At 38.1% G+C, this 24,496-nt stretch overlaps 1 protein-coding gene across 1 annotated transcript in view; it reads right to left on the reverse strand.

The window, feature by feature from the left end:
• Nucleotides 1-221: 221 nt before the first annotated feature.
• Nucleotides 222-24,496, reverse strand: part of IMMP2L (inner mitochondrial membrane peptidase subunit 2) — an 864,991-nt gene continuing 840,716 nt past the window's right edge. Inside the window, exon 7 of the mRNA XM_028104812.2 lies at nt 222-465. Coding sequence (XP_027960613.2) covers nt 346-465 — 120 coding nt within the window. The 3' untranslated portion in view covers nt 222-345. The remainder of the gene's footprint in view (nt 466-24,496) is intronic.

The following is a 24,496-nucleotide window of genomic DNA, read 5'->3' on the forward strand; positions in this document are numbered from 1 at the left end:
AGTAAATGACATTACTGAATTATTTTCATTAAATGTTAATTTTCATACTCTTTCAGCCAAGCACTAAAAACCAACAATCGATGGAATAAGTATATGTAACAAATTCCCTGTAAGACATGGGAATAAAGTTTTCATATTCCCAAAGGTCTGCAATTTTTTTGGCATTAAACAATAGGGTATTACAATTAAACACAAAATCAGTTGCTATTTAATACTATGTAATATTTTAAAACTCTTTATTAATGTGGATCATTTTTTGCCCTTCTAAAGGCTCCTCCTCTCCACCCCTTCTGCAATGGGTGGTGGGGGCCTCCCAATGCCAGCAGCTGAGGGAGCTCCATGCCATCATTCCTCTTCTCTCTGAACTGGCAGGCGCTCTGGAGGAAGAGCAGATTCCAATTTCTGCCAGCGCTCTGGAGGCCACAGGATGTGTGTAGCATGGGCATGTAGAAGTCCTAGGGAAACCTAAACCCATGAGAGACACAAAGCAAGAAATTATTTTATCAGAATTATCATTAATATCTTAAAGAGAGAATTTGATCCAGGTCTGAAATTCCTTGGAAAGATGATGATTAAAAATAGTAAACATTTATATGGCACATTTCTAGGTGCTTTATATACCTAAATGCCTTTAAATCCTCACAACCATTTGAAGTAGGTATTACGCCCATTTTGCATATGAGAAAACTAAAGTCGGGTTGGTTAAAGAACTTGCCAAAAGTCCTACAGCAACCAGTTGGTGGAGGCTGGCTTCAGGGCTGAGCTGTCCAACCCCAGGATCTGCAACCCTAACCCCCATCTTCAGTTTGTATATACCCAAGGAGCATAAGTCTGGTTTTCATTCTTGGAATTTCCTATGGAGTTACTAGTATTTTAGAGAGACTTTACTTTGTAGATAAATCAGAGACATGAAAAAAGTATTGTCCCACCTACTGACTGAGCAGCAAGAGTTTGATGTAAGACTAAAGGCCTTCCTTGGAAACTACATGGAGCAACAGGGAACTGGTGATCACAGAGGGAGGTGGAAAACTAAGGGAAAGCCAGCAATGGGGGATAGGAAGCAAGGAAAAAGAATCAAGTATAAAGATGACAGATGGCGAAGAACTCCTCCTCAGCAGATATGTGCCCATTTAGGAGAAGGAAACTAGAGCGACACTACGGCTGAGCCCTGAAAAGGAGGGAGACCTTAAAGACATTTTAGGGCCATCAGCTGCAGTGAGCAGAAGAATGCCAGCAAACCTGTCTTTTGTTGTTGATGCTATTGTTGTTACTATTCGGTAACGTTAATAGTATTTAAAAACTTACTTACAAAGTACACTTAACCAGATACTCTGGGTCCACTTTTTATTTTCAAATGTTTTTCCTATAAATTGGAGCTCCATAGAGATTAACAGACAAGTGCTTTCATTGAAGTTCTATTTACTAGCATATGCATGCAAGAAATCACATTGCACAGAGAGTTAAAGAACTGGATGTCAAGTGAGGGACTCTAAAAAGATAACTAGAAACACTTTTTTTTTTTTTTGAAAAACAAACACACTTCACAACAACGTGGAATACAAATAAGCCCAAAGGCTATCAAGAAGCCCAGGGGCCCAATAAAGAATATTACTTTGAAAATCAAATCTACAGAAAATTTGAAAATGTGGTAGGGAAATAAAAGAGCAAGCTCTATTCATCCAAATTCACTATTTTTATTTTGTTACTTTCTCCTTGGATGCCTGTCTGTATACATATACTTTTCTAATGAACTATTGAAATTTGCTGACATTCCGAATTTACCCCTCTAAGACTCTTTCCTACATAAATACATTGTAAGTTATTAACAATACAATATTTATATATAGCCAATATTCAGAATTTTCCAATTGCCCCAATAATGTCTTTTATAGCTGTTTTTTAAATTCTTAATTAAGGATCAAAAATTGCATCATAATTGTCATTATTTTTGTTTAGGCCTGTTGCCTTGTAAGATGGCCCACATTTATAATTGCTTGATTTTTTCCCCTCCTGAAAAGATTCAAGTTAAATGTTCTTGGCAAGAACACAATGTACTTGATAATGCATTCTTCCTACTCTGTCATATCAGAAGGCACAAAATATCTGTGTCCCATTCTTGTGATGTGAAGTTCGATCACTTGATTAAAGTGATATTGAACAGATTTCTCCTCTGTAAACAAATTGTTTTCCTTTTATAATAACTAATCTGTGGGATGATATTTTGAAATATGTAACTATCCTGTGTCAACATTTCATCTAATTGTTTTACTGTCTCTCAAGGAAGCTGGTTTCTAAACCATCTAATGATTTTAACATCCATCCATGATCCTCCCTGAATCAGTTATTACATTGATGATTACAATAGTGAGTTTCCATTTTTATTATTCCTTTTATATTTACTAGCTGTCATTCTTCTCTAAAGTGATTCCCCTTCCAACCCCAAATGCCTCCTTTAATATCAAATATTTCTCCTTTATTTCACAATCTCTTATGAGTGCTTGGTTAAACTTGGACAGGTCTCCATCAGTCCCTGAGCACTTCCTTACTTTTTGGTACCAACTCGATGTTGCAGGCTTACTTATACTTTATACCTGTCCAGCCTGAAATCAGACATCTCATTAAGGAGGGTTTTCCCTCACCTTCCCTCATTCCATATTTTTCTCTCTCTTCTTCTAGAGTTAGCACTCTGGCTCCCAAACACAAATTTACTGAGTAAACATCAAAGTTTCTTTGCAACTATTTTAATCCTTAAAATACATCTCATTTAAGGGTATATTTATTGGAATTTGTCCTTTTCCTCCTCCACAGTGTAGCTGTATTAAGTACTGTTAGGTTTGTTTCTATTTGTAATGAGTTTTAGTGGTCTTTTGTTATCCTTTTTGATTAAATGTTATTTTTGAATATATAAAGATTTGCATGGTTAAAAAGTCAAAATTATTCTTAAAAGGTAAGGTAAGCAGAATGCCCCCTCTAACACACACTCCAAACATGTCCACATCCTAATCCCCAGAAGGTATCACTACACAATGCTACAGAGCAAAGAGGATTAAGGTTACAGATGGACTTAAGATTGCTGATTAATCAGTGGATAGTAAGATAACGGGACTATCCTGTAACATTCCATGAACTGAAATGTAATCATAAAAACCCATAAATGCAGATGGGCTAGGCAGAAGGGTTAGATTCAGACAGAGATGTTATACTGCTGGATTTTGAAGATGAGAGAAGGGCCATGAGCCAAGGGATGCAGGTGGCCTCTAGAAACTAGCCAGGAAACAGATTATCCCCTAGAGCTTTCAAGAATAAATGAAGCCTTGCTGACACCTTGATTTTAGCCCAGTGAGATCTATATTTGACTCATGACCTCCAGAACTCTAAAATAAAGATTGTTTTAAGGTTTTTTTTTTTTCTTTTTATTTATTTATTTGACAGAGAGAGACGCAGTGAGAGAGGGAACACAAGCGGGGGGAGTGGGAGAGGGAGAAGCAGGCTTCCCGCCAAGCGGCGAGCCCGATGTGGGGCTCGATCCCAGGACCCTGGGATCATGACCCGAGCCGAAGGCAGACGCTTAACGACTGAGCCACCCAGGTGCCCCAAAAAATAAAGATTGTTTTAAGCCACTATATTTGTGGCACTTTATTATACTAACAGTGGGAAACTAATACAAAAAATATACACAAATTACATTCCTATCCACTACCACACCTCTAAATGATTAACTGCTTTCATCAGAATATTTTTCTTTTTTGGAAAAAGAAACCGAAATATACACTCCTATTTCCCTTTTTTCTCACATACCAAAGGTAGAATATTATGCATTCTCTTTTGCACCTTGCTTTTATTCTCACCAGTATCTCCTAGAAACCATTTCCTAACACTTCATAGAAAGGGAGTCTATGGTTTTTATAACTCCCCTCCCTTTAGTGATTCTGATTAACTTCAGTGAAAGTCCAGGATCTGAATTTGCCACTTAGCATCACACCCAGAAAAAGCAAACTTAACCAATTTTAAAGAATCCTTTAACTATATTCTGGAACATGCTATGTAACCATTCCAACCATGTTAACTGCCAGGAGCCTAGGTCAAATGGTCTGTCATAGTGAAGTTTTTATCTGTATCTGTTTTTGTCTGGCCTCAGTGGAGCTATAGGACAGCTGGTATCCATCCTCTCAGTCACCTTTTTTAGATTTGATAGCTGCTACTTGGTTGTTCCTCAAGCCTTTATTTGCTGTTCCAAGTTGTTTAACTTTTCTCATATGGTTGATTTGCCAGGACTCCTGCCAATATATTTGCTTGTTTGCCTGGTGATTCAATTTTTTTTAATCAACCTTCATTTTACTAAAACCTAGGATTATTTTATTCCAAACATTTATTAGGTACACTACGCACTTCCTGAAAAAGACAAAAAATCTCCCAGATGTAGAGTATTAGTATTGTATGCAAAATTTAAGCATTTCTTTAAGAGAGACTAATAAACAGAGTGCCTATGTATTCTAGCAGTCTTGTCACAGATCTTTATTAGTATGTATACAGACATGTTAAGAGCATAGTGAATACAGGACAGAGAAAATCCAGAAATAATCCAGAAGTAAAATAACTTAAAAATTAAAAGCTATACTAGCTTTGGTTTCCACACATACTGTATTAAGCAGGGTCCTCCAGAGAAACAGAACCAATAGGATATGTGTTTATATATAGAAATAAATTTATTTAAAGGATTTAGGTCATGCAATTATGGAGGCTTGGGGAGTTCAAAATCTATCTAATGGGGAAGGACAGAAGGCGGAAGACTCAGGAAAGAGTTTCAGTTTAATTTCAAAGGCAGTCTGCTGGCAAATCGTTTATTGCTTGGGGTAGGGTAGCCTTTTGTTCTATGCAGGCCTGCAACTGATTGGATGAAGCCCACCCACCTATTGGAGAACAAAATGCTTTACTCAAAGTCTCCTAATCTAAATGTAAATCTCAGCCCAAAACACTCTTAAACCTTCAAAGGGCTGGGCACCAGAGCCATCTAAATTGATACATAAAATTAACCATCACACCTGACAAATACAATCCTCCTCCTTCTGCTTACTCAGGGTTACATTCCATGCTTACTACACCCAGGGCAGTGTTCTGAATGACTTAGGCATCCTAATGCAATTAATCCTCACAATAACTCTGTGATGCAGGTTCTATTATGATCTCCATGGTGGAGGAAACCTAGGCATAGCATGAGATTTTTTGAGCCAAGACTGAATTGTATGCCCTCTGGCTCTTGAACCTCTTTTATCAGGATCCGTCTTATTATTTACTTTCCAAATGAGACACTTTGACCATGAAAGGGGGCACTTTTTAAATTAAGTAAGGATAATAGTAAAATGGAGCTGTCCTGGACAAATCAAGATCAGGTCAACTTAATCATATTGCTGTCCCACATACCTTCCTGAAACACCTAGATTGATCAGAAGGAAATGACTGTTATGAGCTGTATTGTTTCTGCAAAAGTCATATATTGAAGCCCTAATCCCAGTACCTCAGAATAGGACTGTACTTGGAAATTGTTACCTCTTTAAAAGTTGTAAATTAAAATGAGGCCATTAAGGTGGTCCTAATCCATTCAGGCTGGAATTTTGTTAGGACATTAAGAAACAACTTGCTGACATTTGACCTTGGACTTCTAGTCTTTGGTACGGTGAGGAATTTTCTGTTGCTCAAGCCATGCAGTCTATGATATTTGGTTATGGCAGCCTCAGCAAACTAAGACAGACATGAATAAAAAGGAATACTGTGCCAGAAGCTAGTTCCCTAAGCTGTGCCAATACTCATTCAAAATTGGGAAACAGAGAAACATGTTAAAGAAAAAAAAAGCATTTGTTATTAAAAAGAGAGATGCTTAAGCATGTATAGGCATACCTAGTTTTATTAAGCTTGGCAGCAACACTGTGCTGAGCAAGTCAATCAGCGCCATTTTCCAACATCATTTGCTCATACGTGTCCATGAAATAATGTAAGCATTATCAAAATGTGACAAACTTCTTTATTCTATTGGTTATGGTGATCGGTGATCTTTGATGTTACTACTGTAATTGTTTTGGAGCTCTACAAACTATGCCTGTATAAGATGGCAAACTTAATAAATAAACATTGTGTGTGTTGTGACTGCTCTAGGAGCTGGCTGTTCTCCCATGTCTTTCCCTCTCTGCAGACCTCCCTATTCCCTGAAACACAGCAATATCAAAAGTAGGCCAATTAATAATGCAAAAATGGCCTCGAAGTGTTCAGGTAAAATTAAGAGTCACAGGTCTCCCACCGGGAATCCAAACTATAGATCTTTAAACTTAGTGAGGAAGCATGTCAACAGCCAAGATAGGCCAAAAGCTAAGCCCCTTGCACCAAAAAGCCAAGTTGCGAATGAAAAAGAAAAGCTCAAAGAAATTTTAAAAAGCTACTCCATGAACACACAAATGATAAGAAAGTGGAACAGCCTTACTGCTGATGTGGAGAAAGTTCTAGTGGTCTGGATAGAAAGCTCAAACCAGCCACAGCATTCCGTTAAGCCACAGCCAGACCAAGGCCTTAACTTCCCTCAGTTCTATAAAGGCAGAAAGGTTCCTTGAGGAATCTGCAGAAGAAAAGTATGATTTAGTAGAGGTTGGTTCATGAGGTTTAAGGAAAGAAGCCATCTCCCTAAGGAAAAAGAACAAGGTAAAGCAGCAAGTTATCCAGAAAATCTGAGATCACTAATGAAGGTGGCTACCCTAATGAAAAGATTTTTAATATAGATGAAACAGTCTTCTGTTGGAAGATGATGCCAGCTAGGGTTTTCACAGCTAGAGAGGAGAAGTCAGTGTCTGGCTTCAAAGAACAGGCTCTCTTATTAGGGGCTAATGCAGCTAATGACTTTAAATGGAAGCCAATGTTCATTTACTATTTCAAAAATCCTAGGGACCTTAAAGATTATGCTAAATTTATTCTGCCTGAGTTCTATAAATGGAACAACAAATCCTGAATGACAGCATATCTATTTACAATGTGGTTTACTGAATATTGTCAGCCTTCTATTGAGACCTACTGATTAGAAAAAGAGAGTCCTTTCAAAATACTAGTGCTTATTGACAATGCACCTGGTCATCCAAGAGCTCTGATGGAGATGTACAATGAGATTAATGTTTTTCTGCATGCTAACACAACATCTATTCTGCAGCCTGTGCATCAAGGTCTCATTTTGACTTTCAAGGCTTCTTTAATAAATACATTTCTTAAGGCTATTGCTGCCACACATAGTGATATTACCGATGGATATGAGCAAAGTCAACTGAAAAGCTCCTGGAAAGGAGTCACCATTCTAGTTGCCATTAAATACAATTACAATTCATGGAAAAAGGGTCAAAATATTAACATTCACAGAAATTTGGAAAAGGTTGATTCTAACCCTCATGGATGACTTTGAGCAGTTCAAGACTTCAATGGAGAAAGTCACTACAGATGTGGTGGAAACATCAAGAAAACTTGAATTAGAAATGAAGCCTGTACAAGTGACTGCATTGCTTCCATCTCAAGATAAAACTTTAATGGATGAGGAGTTGCTTGTCATTTTATGAATGAGCACAGAACATAGTTTCTTGAAATAGACTCCACTCCTGGTGGAGATGTTGTGAAGATTGTTAAAATGACAACAACGGGTTTAGATTACATAAGCTTAGTTCATAAAGCAGCAGCAGGGTTGGAGAGGACTGACTCCAAGCTTTGAAAATTCTATCAAATACCATCACATACTACAGAGAAATTGTTCATGAAAGGAAGAGTATATTGTTGTGACAAACTTCACTGTTGTCTTATTTTAAGTAACTGCAACAGCCATCCCAACCTTCAACAACTACCACCCAGTCATCAACACTGAGGCAAGACCCTCTACCCACAAAAAAAAATGACTTTTTGAAAGCTCAGGTGAGGATTCAATAAAAAATATCCTCTAAAAAAGGCTGAAGTATGTACACTGCAATAATGTTATATCTAAAAAAACAAACTTAAATGAATCTTGTTTTTTCAGTGCATATATGTTATATTTACATTATACTGTATTCTATTAACATGCCTTATTGTAATATTCACTGTATTGAGAGGATCATATGGTTCTTGTTCTTTCCTTTATTAATGTATTGTATCATATTGATTGATTAGCGGATGTTCAACCAACCTTGCAGCCCAGGAGTAAATCACATTTGGTGTGACGAATAATCCTTTTAATGTACTGTTGGATCCCACTGGCTAGTATTTTGGTGAGAATTTTTACATCCATGTTTCAGAGACATTGGTCTATAGTTCTCCTTTTTGATTGGGTCTTTGTCTGATTTGGGGATCAAGGTAATGCTGGCCTCAGAGAATTACTTTGGAAATTTTCCTTCCGTTTCTATTTTTTGGAACAGTTTCAGAAGAATAGGCATTAATTCTTCCTTAAATGTTTGATAGAATTCCCCTGGGAAGCCATCTGGCCCTGGGCTCTTGTTTGTTGGGAGATTTTTGATTACTGCTTCAATTTCCTAAGTGGTTATTATGATCCTCTCAATAGATGCAGAAAAAGCATTTGACCAAGTACAGCATCCTTTCTTGATCAAAACTCTTCAGAGGGTAGGGATAGAGGGTACATACCTCAATATCATAAAAGCCATCTATGAAAAACCCACAGCAAATATCATTCTCAATGGGGAAAAACTGAGAGCTTTCCCTCTAAAGTGAGGAACACAGCAGGGATGTCCACTCTCACCACTGCTATTCAACATAGTACTAGAAGTCCTAGCCTCACCAATCAGACAACAGAAAGAAATCAAAGGCATCCAAATCAGCAAACAAGTCAAACTCTCACTCTTTGCAGATGATATGATACTCTATGTGGAAAACCCAAAAGACTCCACCCCCAAACTGCTAGAACTCATACAGGAATTCAGTAAAGTGGCAGGATATAAAATCAATGCACAGAAATCAGTGGCATTTCTCTACACCAACAACAAGACAGAAGAAAGAGAAATTAAGGAGTCAATCCCATTTACAATTGCACCCAAAACCATAAGATACCTAGGAATAAATGTAACCAAAGAGGCAAAGGATCTGTACTCAGAAAACTGTAAAATACTCATGAAAGAAACTGAGGAAGACACAAAGAAATGGAAAAATGTTCCATGCTCATGGACTGGAAGAACAAATATTGTGAAAATGTCTATGCTACCTAGAGCAATCTACACATTCAGTGCAATCCCTATCAAAATACCATCCAGTTTTTTCAAAGAAATGGAATAATCGTAAAATTTGTATGGAACCAGAAGAGACCCCGAATAGCCAGAGGAATGTTGAAAAAGCAAAGCAAAGCTGGTGACATCACAATTCCAGACTTCAAGCTCTATTACAAAGCTGTCATCATTAAGACAGTATGGTACTGGCAAAAAAAAAACAGACACATAGATCAATGGAACAGAATCGAGAGCCCAGAAATGGACCCTCAACTCTATGTTCAACTCATCTTTGACAAAGCAGGAAAGAATGTCCACTGGAAAAGACAATCTTTTCAACAAATGGTGTTGGGAAAATTGGACAGCCACATGCAGAAGAATGAAACTGGACCACTTCCTTACACGACACACAAAAATAGACACAAAATGGATGAAAGACCTAAATGTGAGACAGGAGTTCAACAAAATCCTAAAGGAGAACACAGGCAGCAACCTCTTCGACCTCAGCCACAGCGGCTTCTTCCTAGAAACATCGCCAAAGGCAAGGGAAGCAAGGGCAAAAATGAACTATTGGGACTTTACCAAGATAAAAAGCTCTTGCACAGAAAAGGAAACAGTCCACAAAACCAAAAGACAACTGACAGCATGGGAGAAGATATTTGCAAATGACATATCAGATAAAGGGCTAGTATCCAAATCTATAAAGAACTTACCAAACTCAACACCCAAAGAACAAATAATCCAATCCAGAAATGGGCAGAAGACATGAATAAATATTTTTTCCAGAGAAGACATCCAAATGGCCAACAGACACATGAAGAAGTGCTCAACATCGCTTGGCATCAGGGAGATCCAAATCAAAACCTCAATGAGCCACCACCTCACACCAGTCAGAATGGCTAAAATTAGTAAGTCAGGAAATGACAGATGTTGGCGAGGATGCAGAAAAAGGGGAACCCTCCTACACTGTTGGTGGGAGTGGAAGCTGGTATAGCCACTCTGGAAAACAGTATGGAGGGTCCTCAAAAAGTTGAAAATAGAGCTACCATATGACCCAGCAATTGCACGACTGGGTATTTACCCCAAAGATACAAATATAGTGATCCGAAGGGGTATGTGCACCCTGATGTTTATAGCAGCAATGTCCACAATAGCCAAACTATGGAAAGAGCCAAGATGTCCATCGACAGATGAATGGATAAAGAAGATGTGGTGTATATATATACATGGAATATTACGCAGCCATCAGAAAAACCCCAAATCTTGCCATTTGCAATGACGTGGATAGAACTAGAGGGTATGATGCTAAGCGAAGTCCATCAGAGAAAGACATGTATCATATGATCTCACTGATATTAGGAATTCTTAATCTCAGGAAACAAACTGAGAGTTGCTGGAGTGGTGGGGGTGTGGGAGGGATGGGGTGGCTGGGTGATAGACATTGGGGAGGGTATGTGCTATGGTGAGCACTGTGAATTGTGTAAGAATGATGAATCACAGACCTGTACCTCTGAAACAAATAATACATTATATGTTAAAAAAAAGGGGGGGGGGAAGGGAAAATGAAGGCAGGGGAATCAGAGGGGGAGACGAACCATGAAAGACTATGGACTCTGAGAAACAAACAGAGGGTTCTAGAGGTGAGGGTGTGGGGGGATGGGTTAGCCTAGTGATGGGTATTAAAGAGGGCACATATTGAATGGAGCCCTGGGTGTTGTATGCAAAACAATGAATCATGGAACACTACATCAAAAACTAATGATGTAATGTATGGTGACTGACGTAACAATAAAATAAAATTTAAAAAAATATTCACTGTATTGCAGTGATCTAGAACGAACCTATAATATCTCTAAGGTGTGATTAAAATTTTTCTAATAGGTTAGATTACTTTCACCAACCAACCTAGTATTTTACTGGGACTTGACTCTTCCCTATGCTCTTTTGTGTCCCATTGTAACTGTGTCTCTTCTTCAATGCATTTGCAACATTTTTAGGCATAAGGAATCCACCTTTACAGTAAATTTTAGAACACAACAGAATCATATTAAATCATTATAATCCCTTAGCAGATCATTGTATTTTTAGTGTCTGCTGAATGAGAAAATAGTTCCACATATATTAATGGGCCTCTTACAATAACTCTGTTGCCCACAGATTGGGAATCAATGATCTAGAATAATCTATTTTGATTGTGCACCCTAACAGCAAAAATATTGGTGAATTGACCTCGATATTTATATATTTTAAAATTATATATATATGTATATATATGTATGTATGTAGTGGTATTAACATTCCATAAAACCAAATGTTAGTAAAGCTCAAACTCTTATTTTTTCAGTTCAAGAGTTCTATTTTTTTCTTTTTGTATCCGGGGGATCATTATACACACACCCTTTGCCTATTCCTGCTCCCCTCTGCTCTAGGAAACATCAAAATTACTAGCTGAAAATTGATCAGTGCTATTAGTCAACTAGTTTGTTTTATCCACACAATGCCAAGGGGCACATGGACTAAATTTACAGTGAATTGCCTGTCTTTGATTGAATTGGCTCCACTGAGAAGTTATGTTGGCATGTGGTAGACACAGCCTTCATGAGCCCAGACTTTTCTTCAGGTGCCAGAGGCACAGATCTGTGTTACCATGGTTCCCTCCACCCCCTATTCAATAGCCTATAGTTTACAGAACACCCTTCCAATTCTTGGCTTCAGGACACCTTCTCTTGAAGGAAGAGCTTGCAAAGGTAAGGACAAGCAAAGCGCAAGAGTTCAAAGGTAGGATAGAGGGAAAAACACAGGAAAGAAGAAAGATGATGATTGTAAATGGGAGCAAAGACTTTTTTAAAAAAGACATTCAGAACTAGAGTCAGGGTCAGAAGAGGATCAGGATTAGAAACGAGAAGAAGCACAAAAGTTCATTTGATTAAAATATTTTCCAAAAAGAAAATACGAACACTTTTTTAATGCACTATTAGGAAATAAAATCTGTCTTTAATGAATTTACTGAGCAGTGTAAGGAGAAAAATTTCCACATAAACAAGGCAGCAGATGACATTTATTCTATAATATTAAATTACCCACAATTACTTTTGAAAGTCAAATCAAACTGGAACAATATTGGAAATGGGAAGAACACTGTTTAAAAGAAGGGCTGATTTGCCAGAGCTTAAAGAAATCACTCAGCTTCCCACTCTGCCATCCAAAGCCCTTTTCACCCACATCTTTCCAGCTTACCTGCATGATATCTCGGTATGCAAGTTCTACTCTAAGGGCTTCTCCAAGGTACACCCAACAGTACATGCCATGTCCACCTTCCTGCTTCTGATGATTGCTGTATTGCCAGTTTCAAATCCCCTTCCTCATACCTCTGGGATCCTCCTGTAAAACCCATTTAGTCCGAATTTTCCATAGAGTCTTTCCCAGCCACCCCAATTCTCATCCATTTGTTCCTCTTTGCCCAAGGAATCCAGATCTGGTCTTGGTCTACCCAACATCAGGTTCTTAAAAAGAAATTGGAAAAAAAAAAAAAAAAAGGACCAAGGGCTTCTGGAGAATATGGCAGAATAGGAGGACCCTAGACTCACTGCCTCCCATTGATGCAACTAGATAACACCCATATCAGTGTAACTTACCTAGCAAACAACCTGAAACTGGCAGAACAGACTCTCCACAGCTAAATGCAAAGAAGAGGCTACATCTACGAGGATAGGAAGAACAGAGACATGACTGGGAGCTAAGTGGACTTGCAGGGACTGTCCACAGGAGGGAGGGACACCTTAGGCATTCTCCCCTGGAGAAAGGAAAGAAAGAGACCCTCACAGCAGGCACCCCAGGCATGGGAACCCTCATGGGGAAGATAAATTCCTGTAACATTTAGCTTTCAAAACGAGAGGGGCCAAATTTCATGGGTTCTTACAGTAAGTGGGGCTTAACACCTGGAACTTTCAAAATCAGCAGGCTCTGCTCTGGGAGAGTAGGGAAGGCTAGAGGAAATGGAGTCCATGCCTTTCAAGAGATAGCACAACAAGGAGCCTGCAGAGAAGCAGCAGTTTGAAAAATGCCTGGGGTATAAAAGGAGAGTGATTTGTTCACTAATCTCAGAGCATGTGCTGGAGGGGGAGAGATCCTCGGGAGATTTCTCAAAAAAGAAAAGTGCCGGCAGGAGCCATTTCCCTCCCCCATCGCCCAGCCTAGACACACAGGTATCTGCAGGAACCAGTGCCAACACTTGCTACCTAGCTTGCTAACAGTGTGCTCACACCTCCATCCTCATGCTTTTGCTAATCCACCTCCTCCAATCCTGCCTGCCTCAATTTGGGGCAGCTGTAGGTCCCCTCGAGCAGAATGCAAACTGTGAGAGAAGAGAACAAGAGAAGAAAGGAACAGAACAACAGAAACAACCATAAAGCAAGTAACAAAATGGCCATAAGTACATAACTATCAATAATTATTTTGAATGTAAATGGACCAAACACTCAAATCAAAAGAGGATGATGGAATAGATTTAAAAAAGAAAAGCAAGATCCATCCATACATTGCCTACAGGAAACTCATTTCAGACCTAAAGACACATGGAAATGCAAAGTAAAGGGATGGAAAAGCATTTATCATGCAAATGGAATTAAAAAAACTGGAGTAGCAATACTTAGACAAAATAGACTTTAAAACAAAGACTCTAGGAGACAAAGAACACTATGTAGTCATAAAGGGAGCAATCCAATAACAACTGTAAATATAGGACCCAAATACATAAAGCAGCTAGTAACAAACATAAAGACCTAATCAATAGTAATACAATAGGAGGAGACTTTAACACCCACTGATATCAAAAGACACATCATCCAAACAGAAAACCAACAAGGAAAGAGTGGCTTTGAATAATACACTATACCAGATGGATCTAACAGATATATTCAGAGCATTCCATCCTGAAAGAGCAGAATACACATTCTTTTCTTGAAAATGTTCCCTGTGCACTTTAATAGATCACATATTAGGCCACAAAACAAGTTTCAACAAATTAAAAAAACTGAAGTCATACCAGTACATCTTTTCTGACTACAATGCTATGAAACCAGAAATCAACGACAAGAAAAGACCTGGAAAAAGTACAAATACATGGAGGTTAAATAACATGCTACTAAACAATGAAGGAGTCAACCAAGAAATCAAAGAGGAAATAAAAAAATACATGGAGATAAGTGAAAATGAAAACACAATAGACGAAAGTCTTTGGATTGCAGCAAAAGCTGTTCTCAGAGGAAATTTTATATCGGTATAGGTCTGCCTACCTCATGAAGCAAGAAAAATCTCAAACAACCTAACCTTACACACGAAGGATCTAGAATAAAAAAAATCCCAAACCAGCATAAGTAAGGAAATACTAAAGATTAAAACAGATATAAAACCAGGAGCTGGCTCTTTGAAAAGATCAGGAAAATTGACAGGCTTTACCCAGACTCATTAAAAGAAAAACAGAAAGGACTCAAACAAAATTACAAATATTTCTATACCATAGAAATACAAAGGATTGTAAGAGATATTATGAAAAATTATATGCCAACAAATTGGACAACCTAGAAAAAATGGGTATATTCCTAGAAACACATAAACTCCAAAAACTGAAGCAGGAAAAAACAGAAAATTTGAAGAGACTGATAGCCAGTAATGAAATTGAATCAGTAATCAAAAAACTCCCAAGAAACAAAAGTCCAGAATCAGACAGTTTCACAAGTGTATTCTAGCAACATTTAAAGAAGAGTCAATACCTATTCTTCTTAAAGTATTCCAAACAATAGAAGAGGAAGGAAAGCTTCCATATTCATTCTATGAGGCTAGCATTTTCCCTCATACCAAAACTAGTTAAGGACAATACAAAAAAGGACAACTATAGGCTACTATCTCTGATTAACATAAATGCAAATATCCTCAACAAAATACTAGCAAACCAAATCCAATATACATTAAAAAAAAAATCATTCACCACGAACAAGTGGAATTTATTTCTGAGATATAAGGATGGTTCAATATTTGCTAAATCAATATGATCACATCATGTCAACAAGGATAAAAACAATATGATCATTTCAGTAGATGAAGAAAAAGCATTTGACAAAGTACAAGATTGATTCATGATTAAAGCCCTCAATATAATAAAGGCCATATATGAAAAGCCCACAGTGAACATCATACTCAATGGTGAAAAACTCAAGAGCTTTTCCCCTAAGATCAGGAGTGAGATAAGGATGTCCACGCTCACCACTTTTATTCAACACAACACTGTTAAGTCCTAACCATAACAATCAGACAAGAGAAAGAAATTAAATTAGCATCCAAATTAGCAAGGAAGAAGTAAAACTCACTTTTTTGCAGATGACATAATACTATATAGAGAAAACACAAAAAACTCCACCAAAAAACTACGAGAACTGATAAATTCAGTAAAGTTGCAGGATACAAAAATCAATAACAGAAATGAGTTGCATTCCTATACACTAATAATGAAGCAGCAGAAAGAGAATGAAAAAAAATCCCATTTACAACTGCACCAAAAATAATAAAATGCCAAGGAATAAGCTTAACCAGAGAAGTGAAAGACCTGTACTTTTAAACTATGAAACATTGATGGATTTACAGAATATTGTTAAAATGCCCTTACTACCCAAAGCAATCTATAGATTTAATACAATCTCTATCAAAATACCAACAGCATTTTTCCAGAATTAGAAGAAGTAAGTCTAAAATTTGTAAGAACCACAAAAGACTTTGAATAGCCAAAGCAATCTTGAAAGAGAAAACCAAAACTGCAAGTATCACAATCCCAGATTTCAAGATAAACTACAAAGCTCTAGTAATCAAAACAGTATGGTATTGGCATAAAGGTAGACACAAAGATCAACAGAACAGAATAGAAAGCCCAGAAATAAACCCATTATTTAATCAATTAATCTTTTAATCTAATTTCATCAATTTAATCTTTGGCAAAGGAGGCAAGAACATGCAATGGGAAAAAGACAATCTCTCCAGTAAATGGTGTTGAGAAAAGTGGCCAGCTACATGCAGAAGATTGAAACTCAACCCTTTTCTTATACCATGTACAAAAACAGACTCAAAATGGATTAAAGGCCTAGAGAAAGACATGTATCATATGATCTCACTGATAATGGGGAATTTTTAATCTCAGGAAACAAACTGAGGGTTGCTGGAGTGGTGGGGGGGTGGGAGGGAAGGGGTGGCTGGGTGATAGACATTGGGGAGGGTATGTGCTATGGTGAGCGCTGTGAATTGTGTAAGATTTTGAATCACAGACCTGTACCTCTGAAACTAATACATTATATGTTAAAAAAAAAAAGAAAATAGTAGGAAGGGAAAAATGAAGGGGGGTGGAATCAGAAGGGGAGACGAACCATGAGAGACTATGGACTCTGAGAAACAAACTGAGGGTTCTAGAGGGGAGGGGGGGGATGGTTTAGCCTGGTGATGGGTATTAAAGAGGGCACATATTGAATGGAGCACTGGGTGTTATACGCAAACAATGAATCATGGAACACTACATCAAAAACTAATGATGTATGGTGATTAACATAATAAAATAAAAAAAATGGATTAAAGACCTAAATGTGAGACCTGAGACCATAGAAATCCTAAAGTGAGAATAGGCCCTAATTTCTTTGACATTGGCCATAGCAACATTTTTCTAGATGTATCTCCTGAGGCAAGGGAAACAAAAGCTAAAATAAATTATTGGGACTACATGAAAATTAAAAGGCAACCTACTGAATGGGAGAAGATATTTACAAATGACATATCCCACAAAGGGTTAGTATCCAAAATATATAAAGAACTTATACAACTTAACACCCCAAAAACAAATAATCTAAGTTAAAAATGGGCAGAAGACATAGATATTTCTCCAAAGAACACATCCAGATGGCCAACAGACACATGAAAGGATGCTCATCATCACTTATCATCAGGGAAAGGCAAATCAAAACCACAATGAGCTAGCACTTCATACCTGTCGAAATGCCTAAAATCAGTAATACAAGAAACAACAGATGTTGGGGAGGATGTGGAGAAAAAAGAACTCTCATGCACTGTTGGTGGTAATGTAAATTGGTACAGCCACTGTGGAAAGTATGGAGGTGCCTTAAAAAATTAAAAATAGAAATACCATATGATCCAAAAATTCCACTCCTGGGTATTTATCCCAAGAAAATGAAAACATTAATTTGCAAAGATATATGTACCTCTATATTATTGCAACTTCACAATAGCCTCTTTATGTTTTTGCTGCATAATTAATGTGCTTGATTATAGAAACTTCCCCAGACTATACTGGGAGTGTTATGTTACATATGATATAGACATTGTACACAGACACTGTTTATAGACACTGATATCACCTTTCCAACATCTGCAACATCTGAATTCTGAAACACATTTGCCTTCCAAGGTTTGAGATAAAATACTAATATCTTTAAATATCTGCAAAGGTATTTATCAAAGAGGATAAATATAACCAGAGTTATGGATTTAGTCCTGGGCAAGATGGGCACTCTGCTAGATGCTGGAAATATACACAATAAAGATGACCCCTGTCCTCTAGGATCTCAAGATCTGGTGGGAAGGACAGATGTTTCAACAAACCATCAATATACAAACTGACAAGGTAGACATACAAAGGAACCAAGTACCCTGAGCAGAGACTGTGGCCAACCCTTAGGAAGGCCCCATGAGTGGGTGCATTTAGGTGGGCTCTAAAGGATACTGAAGATTTCCCTCTCCTGAAGGCAGATCTTCATTCATGATAAACCCTTGCCAGATTTTTATCTAGAACAGTCTCCAAGTCCTCCTTGCCCGCCACTGATTTTTCAAATTAAGACAATGTGATAGCTTTATACAACCTAATATTTTGCAATGAAAAAGTAAAGCCATATGCTTTACAAAAGACTCAAAATGAGATACTCTCTTTTAAAGTCCTCATTCTAGGACAAGTGCTTCCTTCATTACCAACAATTTTAACTTTAATCATTTCAAAGCAATTTTCCTGTTCAAGACTTAGCTTTAATCAGAATGCATTTTCAGGTCACTTCATGGCCTCTTCATGATTCTCTCTAGATAACTACAGAATCATGCATAATCATTCTAGTTCCCCCAAGACACCTTCAGTAAGTAGTTAGTTCAACATTTTATGCAAAAATAGATACAAAACATGCCTCTAGGGGTATCTTCAGCTAATTTTCATGAATTAATTTCCCAGGATTAATGTTTATGCACCACTCTCTTTACCACATAATCAAATCACTGGAGTTGAAGTGGTCTAACTCCTTATTTTGCAGCTTGATTAAGCAGGTGATGAAATACTTGAATATCATTTGGATAGTTAGCAACTCAGTATCCACAATAATCCATAGTAGATGGATGACATTACTGATGTCTCATTGTTGACTTGTGTTCTTTTTAGTAGCTGATGTCCCACATGCTATTTTTATGTAGGAGATAAAACAGTTCATGTAAATACATGAGGGGAGAGGTGTGAAAGTCTTTGTTGTTGACACTGTTTTCAACCATATTTAGACCAAGTGGACAGGTGGCTGCAGAAATAGACTAGTTTGCCCTGGGTAAGAGAATTCAGGACTGGTTTTCATTGTCAGGCCTGTTGCTATGATGGATGCAGCCACTTCTCTGCCATGGTTACTTCTGTCCACTGGGTGGCTGGCATCCATCTCTCCCTATTTCCCATCCCTCTTTTATTCCTTCTTTCAAAAAGAATGTGAGGAGCTTTACAAAATCAACAACCAGGAACAAAAGAAGGTAAATAGAAATGATAACTACAAGGGCAAAGACAGTTGCTGTAGAGAGCCCCACACTTGATTCTTCGCTAAGAGTCAATGTGAAGAGCAGAACATGCTAACTTACACAGTTCTTATAGGACCAGATGAAAGTTTTCCTCTGATTAAATTTGTGCAAGCTATTTCTCACATCAGATCTATGACAGCATACTCTAAGTATCATAATGGACTATGTTATTGCAGTAGGTTCCCCCAGAAAGTCACAACAGAATTTACCTTGCAGGCAATTGGGTGAATGTTGTTCTGCAAGAGACTAAAGCAGTGTAGTCTTGTATGTAATCTAGGGATCTAACTTGTTCCAGTGATAGGAATTTACATTATCTAGAAGCCTGGATAGATAACATGCCCTTTAAATGATCTTTTCTAAATATTATGTCCTCAACTGTGTTTTTCTTCTACAGGATCTATTCTGGGCTCAGCCAATTGGATGCCCACATGTGGGACTCTGAACACAGAGGGAGTGATGCAGAGACACAGCAACCATCAGAGTTACTGGCAGAGAGATGAATGTCAGGAAGTATCCAGTGACACCAATTGCCAAACTCATCACCCTGTTCCCATGTGAACATAGGGGTACCCTATGTTGCTGTCAAATTCCTCTGCCTGGTGTTCATCCCATCCATTTAGTGGATTATTCAATATCCTTCCAATAACACCTTTTCTGTTTAAATGAGTCAAGATGGAAAAAAAAGAAAGTCAGGATGGCTTTGTGATTTTTGTTCCAAGATAACTGATTGATATGCTACCATGAAAATACTAGTAAAAGAATGTTGATAAGGACATTTGGAATTAATTCTAATTACTAATTCCAAAGGTGAGGAAATCAAGGCTTAGAAATGTTGCCTACAGGTACCCAGTTAGTTAGGGCTGGGACGCAAATCCTAGCTCTGGCTCCTAGTTCAAAGTCCTTTTCAACATACCTGTCAGTGAAATGAGGTGTAGAGCCCTGGAAATTGTAAAGGTTGGCAAGGGGCCCTGCATCAGTGCTTTCTAAACCTGCTTTTACCCCAGGGAAAAGTGAGGCCTTTAATTTTCTGCAGACAAAAACAAACATTGCACATTAAGGTTTGTACACACCCATGCCACTCTGTTTGGGAACTGTTGCTGATATGTAGCAGCAGGGCATGTTACAAGCCACTGGGCTGTAAGGAACACTTGCTGGCAGGGACAAGAAAGCTGGTGCTGATTACAGCAATGTGGTTATGTTGATGTGCATAAAAGCACTTGGAAAGTGAAGAGATGTGGAAAGACTCTAAACTGTATTCCTTTTGCTCAATGCAACAGATATATAAAAGCCTACTACGTACAAAGTATAGGGCATGGGATTCTAAATTTACCGAGATTGATGGGCCATAGACTCTGGCCTTACAGAGTTTATAACTTAGAGGGGAACACAGTTGTCACAGTCTTGATCCATGGGACGTTTTTGGCACGGGGGTGGGGGGTGTGGGGGGTGTTGCAGAAGATGAGTGTAATCTGGTAATACAGGCCAGTGAAGAATTAGGAAAGAGAAAGGTTCTAAACTCTAACAGGGGTGCCATCTCTGATTGCAATCTGAAGAAAGAAAAGGCAAGAGTAGAGAGCAATAGAACAGTCAGGAGATTTGTTGGCTTAGAGTGCTGATAAGAGAGATGTTCATGTACAGGGGAAGAAGAAAGAAAGGATACTTTGAGAATGAAATCCAAATTTCATATAACAGTGTACACAGCCCTTCATAAATGTGCTTTATTTCTTGGCACTCCTTAATATGTACCTGGATCACTCTTACACCTCTTTGAAAAGGCCTTGCTCTCTCACATCTCTGTACCTTTGCACATACGACTTTTTCTACCTTCTAAAGGCATTCTTCTGCTCTTTACATAGGTCACTCCTCTTCATCTTTCCAGATGTAGCTTACATATCACTTCCTCCTGGATGTGGAAGGCTTCCACCTTCTCCTCCCCATCTCAGCAACTGGTGCTTAGTTAATGATAACTAGTAATTATCATACTGTCCATTGATAGTCTATTTCATTATTTCTCTTACAAGGAGTGAGCTTCTTGAAGTGGACACTGTCTCGTGTTCTAAATCCATGGCATGAGAGTACAAAGAAGCTCAAAAATGTTGATTAAAGGAGTGAAAGTAGACACGATATGCATTTAGGTTGGATACAGTTTGGCAACTGATTAGACATGGGGGCTGAGAAAAGAAGGAATTATGAAGATGACTGATGGTATGAAGATGGTATGAAGATAATAATTCCTTTAACAGCAGAGGGATCATGGCAGAAGGAGAAGATTTGGGAAACAACGAGTTCAGTTTTGAATTATTCAATCTGAGTTTGCTATTGAATGTCACAAACCATTCTCTGCAAGAGTTCCGGCAAGTGTGTGAAGTAGAACTTAGAGATCTAGAAATCATCTGATTGCATTCATGGGAGTTAAGGTCCTTTCCTAGAGAAGAAGAAAGTAAGAGTGCTAAGGACAGACACCTAGGGGAACACAGCATTTCAAAGATAATGCTAGAAAGCTATCAGCTATATGCAAGAATAAACTTCCTTGAGCTGTAACACATGCACCCCTAGACCGGAGCTCATGAGACTTCTGTGCAAGTAGAGTCATATTGCACAGGTGTAAAAAGGTAAGCATTGGCATTAGGCACAGCCAAACATAACAAAAATTAGGGGAGGAAATAGCTGCAGTTTTAAAGGTGATTTACAACTATCAGTTCTTCCTGAGCCCAGAGAACCTATAAAGATCCAGACAAAAACCTATTAAAATTTCTATATTCCAAATTGCTATTTGCTTGATTAAGTAATTCTACATCCTGTCTCTTTTCTTTACATTTATGTATCTATGCCTGGGAAAAGGTTGATAACTTCAATAGTCGCCTAAGGAAAATATAACAGAAACAAATTTATTTTTTCCAGTATAGTGTTACGAATTATCTAGAGGTTATCTACTGCTATGGATTATACATGACTTGATTCCACTGACTCAGATAATGGAATGCTGACTCTAATTTGCAATTTTTTAATAAAACAAATTTGTTGTGTGATACATAGATTGATTTTGATAGTGGAATAGACTGAGATCTACAATTAAAACTCTTGATGCTTTATAAATCCATGGATAATATTAAATTGTCAGGACTTCATCCTGAAGAGTAAGGAGGGCTTAGCCCTTATGGCCACACTGCTGGGTAGAAACACTTACTGCCCTATGGAGAGGAAGAGAGGTTTGGCTGATGATGAAGGTTCCACAGATTTGGCACTCTTGTCTTCATGCATGCTATGTGCCACCCTCCCACTGTTAGGAAACTGTCATCAATCGTTTCCTCTAACAAACTGGAGAGGAATATGGTATGCACAAAGCACCAGGAGTAGACCCTGCCCTGCCCTTTGATGAAGTCTCGTCATGAAAATTCCTGGCCATATTTAGCCCACTGCATTGAGTACTGACATTTGAAACTACAGTTTCAATTAGCTTTCCTTTGCCTTTGCCTTTCTTTTCTCTGTTGGTTTTTTCCATGTCTTCCATAACCTGAAAAGACAACTGCTTCATTACTTCAAAGAAATTTTAACTCAATGGGATGGAGGGGATTGATCAACCCAAATTTATTCTTCAGTCAGAAAGTCAAAAGAAATCCTAATTATCAGAAACCCTGATAACTCAGCATCAACAGCACACTGCCCCTATTCCTGGAATACCACGATGTACATATGGTCCAAGGAAGAGGGGTGAGGAACCATCAGTAAGCAGCACGCAGAGAGCATAAGCTTTGGGGTAAGAAAACCATATAGGTATCCAGACTTAGACAATTAATAGCTGTATCATCTTTGGTAAGTTATTTGGCTTCTTCTAGTCTTTACTCATTTTTGAAACGGGAGCAACAATATCAGCTCTGTGAAGTTGCCACAAGAATTAAAGAGTGTAAAGTTTGCATTGTTCTAGCACAGAGCCCTGCTACATGCTAACTGCTCTGATAGCCCCATAGTAAGTCAGGTACAGATGAAGCCTGAGTGTAATACATTAATAACAAGAGATAAAAAGATGAGGTATTGAAAATAGCTACAATATATTGTGTCCCATTGGTAACTGTTAATGGTATCCAATTAGGAGTTTTGTCTTTGAGAAAAATTCTATTCAGGTAACTTGTGATACTGGTTTATAACTATAAAAATGATTGCAAGAAATCTTGTCCCAATAAATTTCCTGCTTAGGAACTCTGTCTCCAACAGCAATAAGACATGGCTGTTGTTATGTTTCATTTTTTGATGCAGAGCTGAACTTTGAAGGAGTTTTTCTATGAACCAAGATGAGCTCAATAAAAACGAAATCCTTTGGGGATTAAGGTAACATCCCTAAGAGACCTCTGCCTCTGGTAAAGGCATTCGCAGTAGTGAACAACAACAATAAAAAAAGAGTGGAGGACTCCATGTTGCTCTAAATTACATATCTGACAGATCACAAAAAAAATGGCTTTTAGTTAAATGAGCATTATTTTCTTGATTTTCTCCCAGCTCCACAATACCAGTTAAAAGGTCCACCAGAAATAGGAATTCTCTTAGCAAAATAAAGCATTATAAATGGTGCCAGTTCCTGACTACGGACTCATTCCTTAACCCCTGCTGGCATCTGTTTTCACTATTCAACGGAATTGTGTTTTTAAAGATCACCAACATGTCCAGGGAATGTCTTCAGTCTCCACCTTCCTCTGCAATATTCAACCCCGCTGACCACCCCAGCTAGAAGGTCATGCTAATGACTACCTTACTTCTCTTCTTAGTGCTCTGAACACACTGTGAAGTTCTGCTCACTCATCATTAGCCACCTGTTTCCTGAATGTAGATATTCCCCTAAGTTAGGTTTTCTTTGTTTTTCTCCTCTCTTTTATATTTTTTCCCTTGGTGAACTTATCCTCTGCCATTTCTTTAACTCCCACTATGGCAAAAATCCCTTAAATCTCTATTTCCATCCATACCCTTTCTCTTAACCTCCAGATCTGATTCTCAGTGGCCTGCTGGACATACTCAACTGGGTATCCTCCTTTTTACACAAACATGATGTACACAATATACCAGCTCATCATCAATTCTCTCAAATGAGTATCTTACCCTAGCTTCTCAATTTGGGGGTCTCCCTCGGTGCCCAGCTTTAACTGCAACTTTAGATCCATAATTAGACTTCTGTCTTTGCTTTACCACCTTCTTATCAAATTAGTTGCCAGATTCCTCCTTGTTTGAATTCCTCTGCTCCTTTCCATTCACAATGCCATCATCAAGGGACAGGTTCAGATCTCCTTTTCCCTGGGTGAATTCAGTCATCTTTATACCAAATCCCCCAATTTCAACCTTGTTTTGCTCCATCTGCTATACTCGCTGATACCAGATTAATTTTCTAAAGCTTGGCTTCAATCAGGTCATTCTCATGATTAACCCCTTTCAGTGTTCCT

The sequence above is a fragment of the Eumetopias jubatus genome, unplaced genomic scaffold (genome assembly GCF_037043125.1).
Source record: "Eumetopias jubatus isolate StellerSeaLion01/CBP00866 unplaced genomic scaffold, mEumJub1_p1.0 scaffold_14, whole genome shotgun sequence".
Classification (NCBI taxonomy): domain Eukaryota; kingdom Metazoa; phylum Chordata; class Mammalia; order Carnivora; family Otariidae; genus Eumetopias; species Eumetopias jubatus.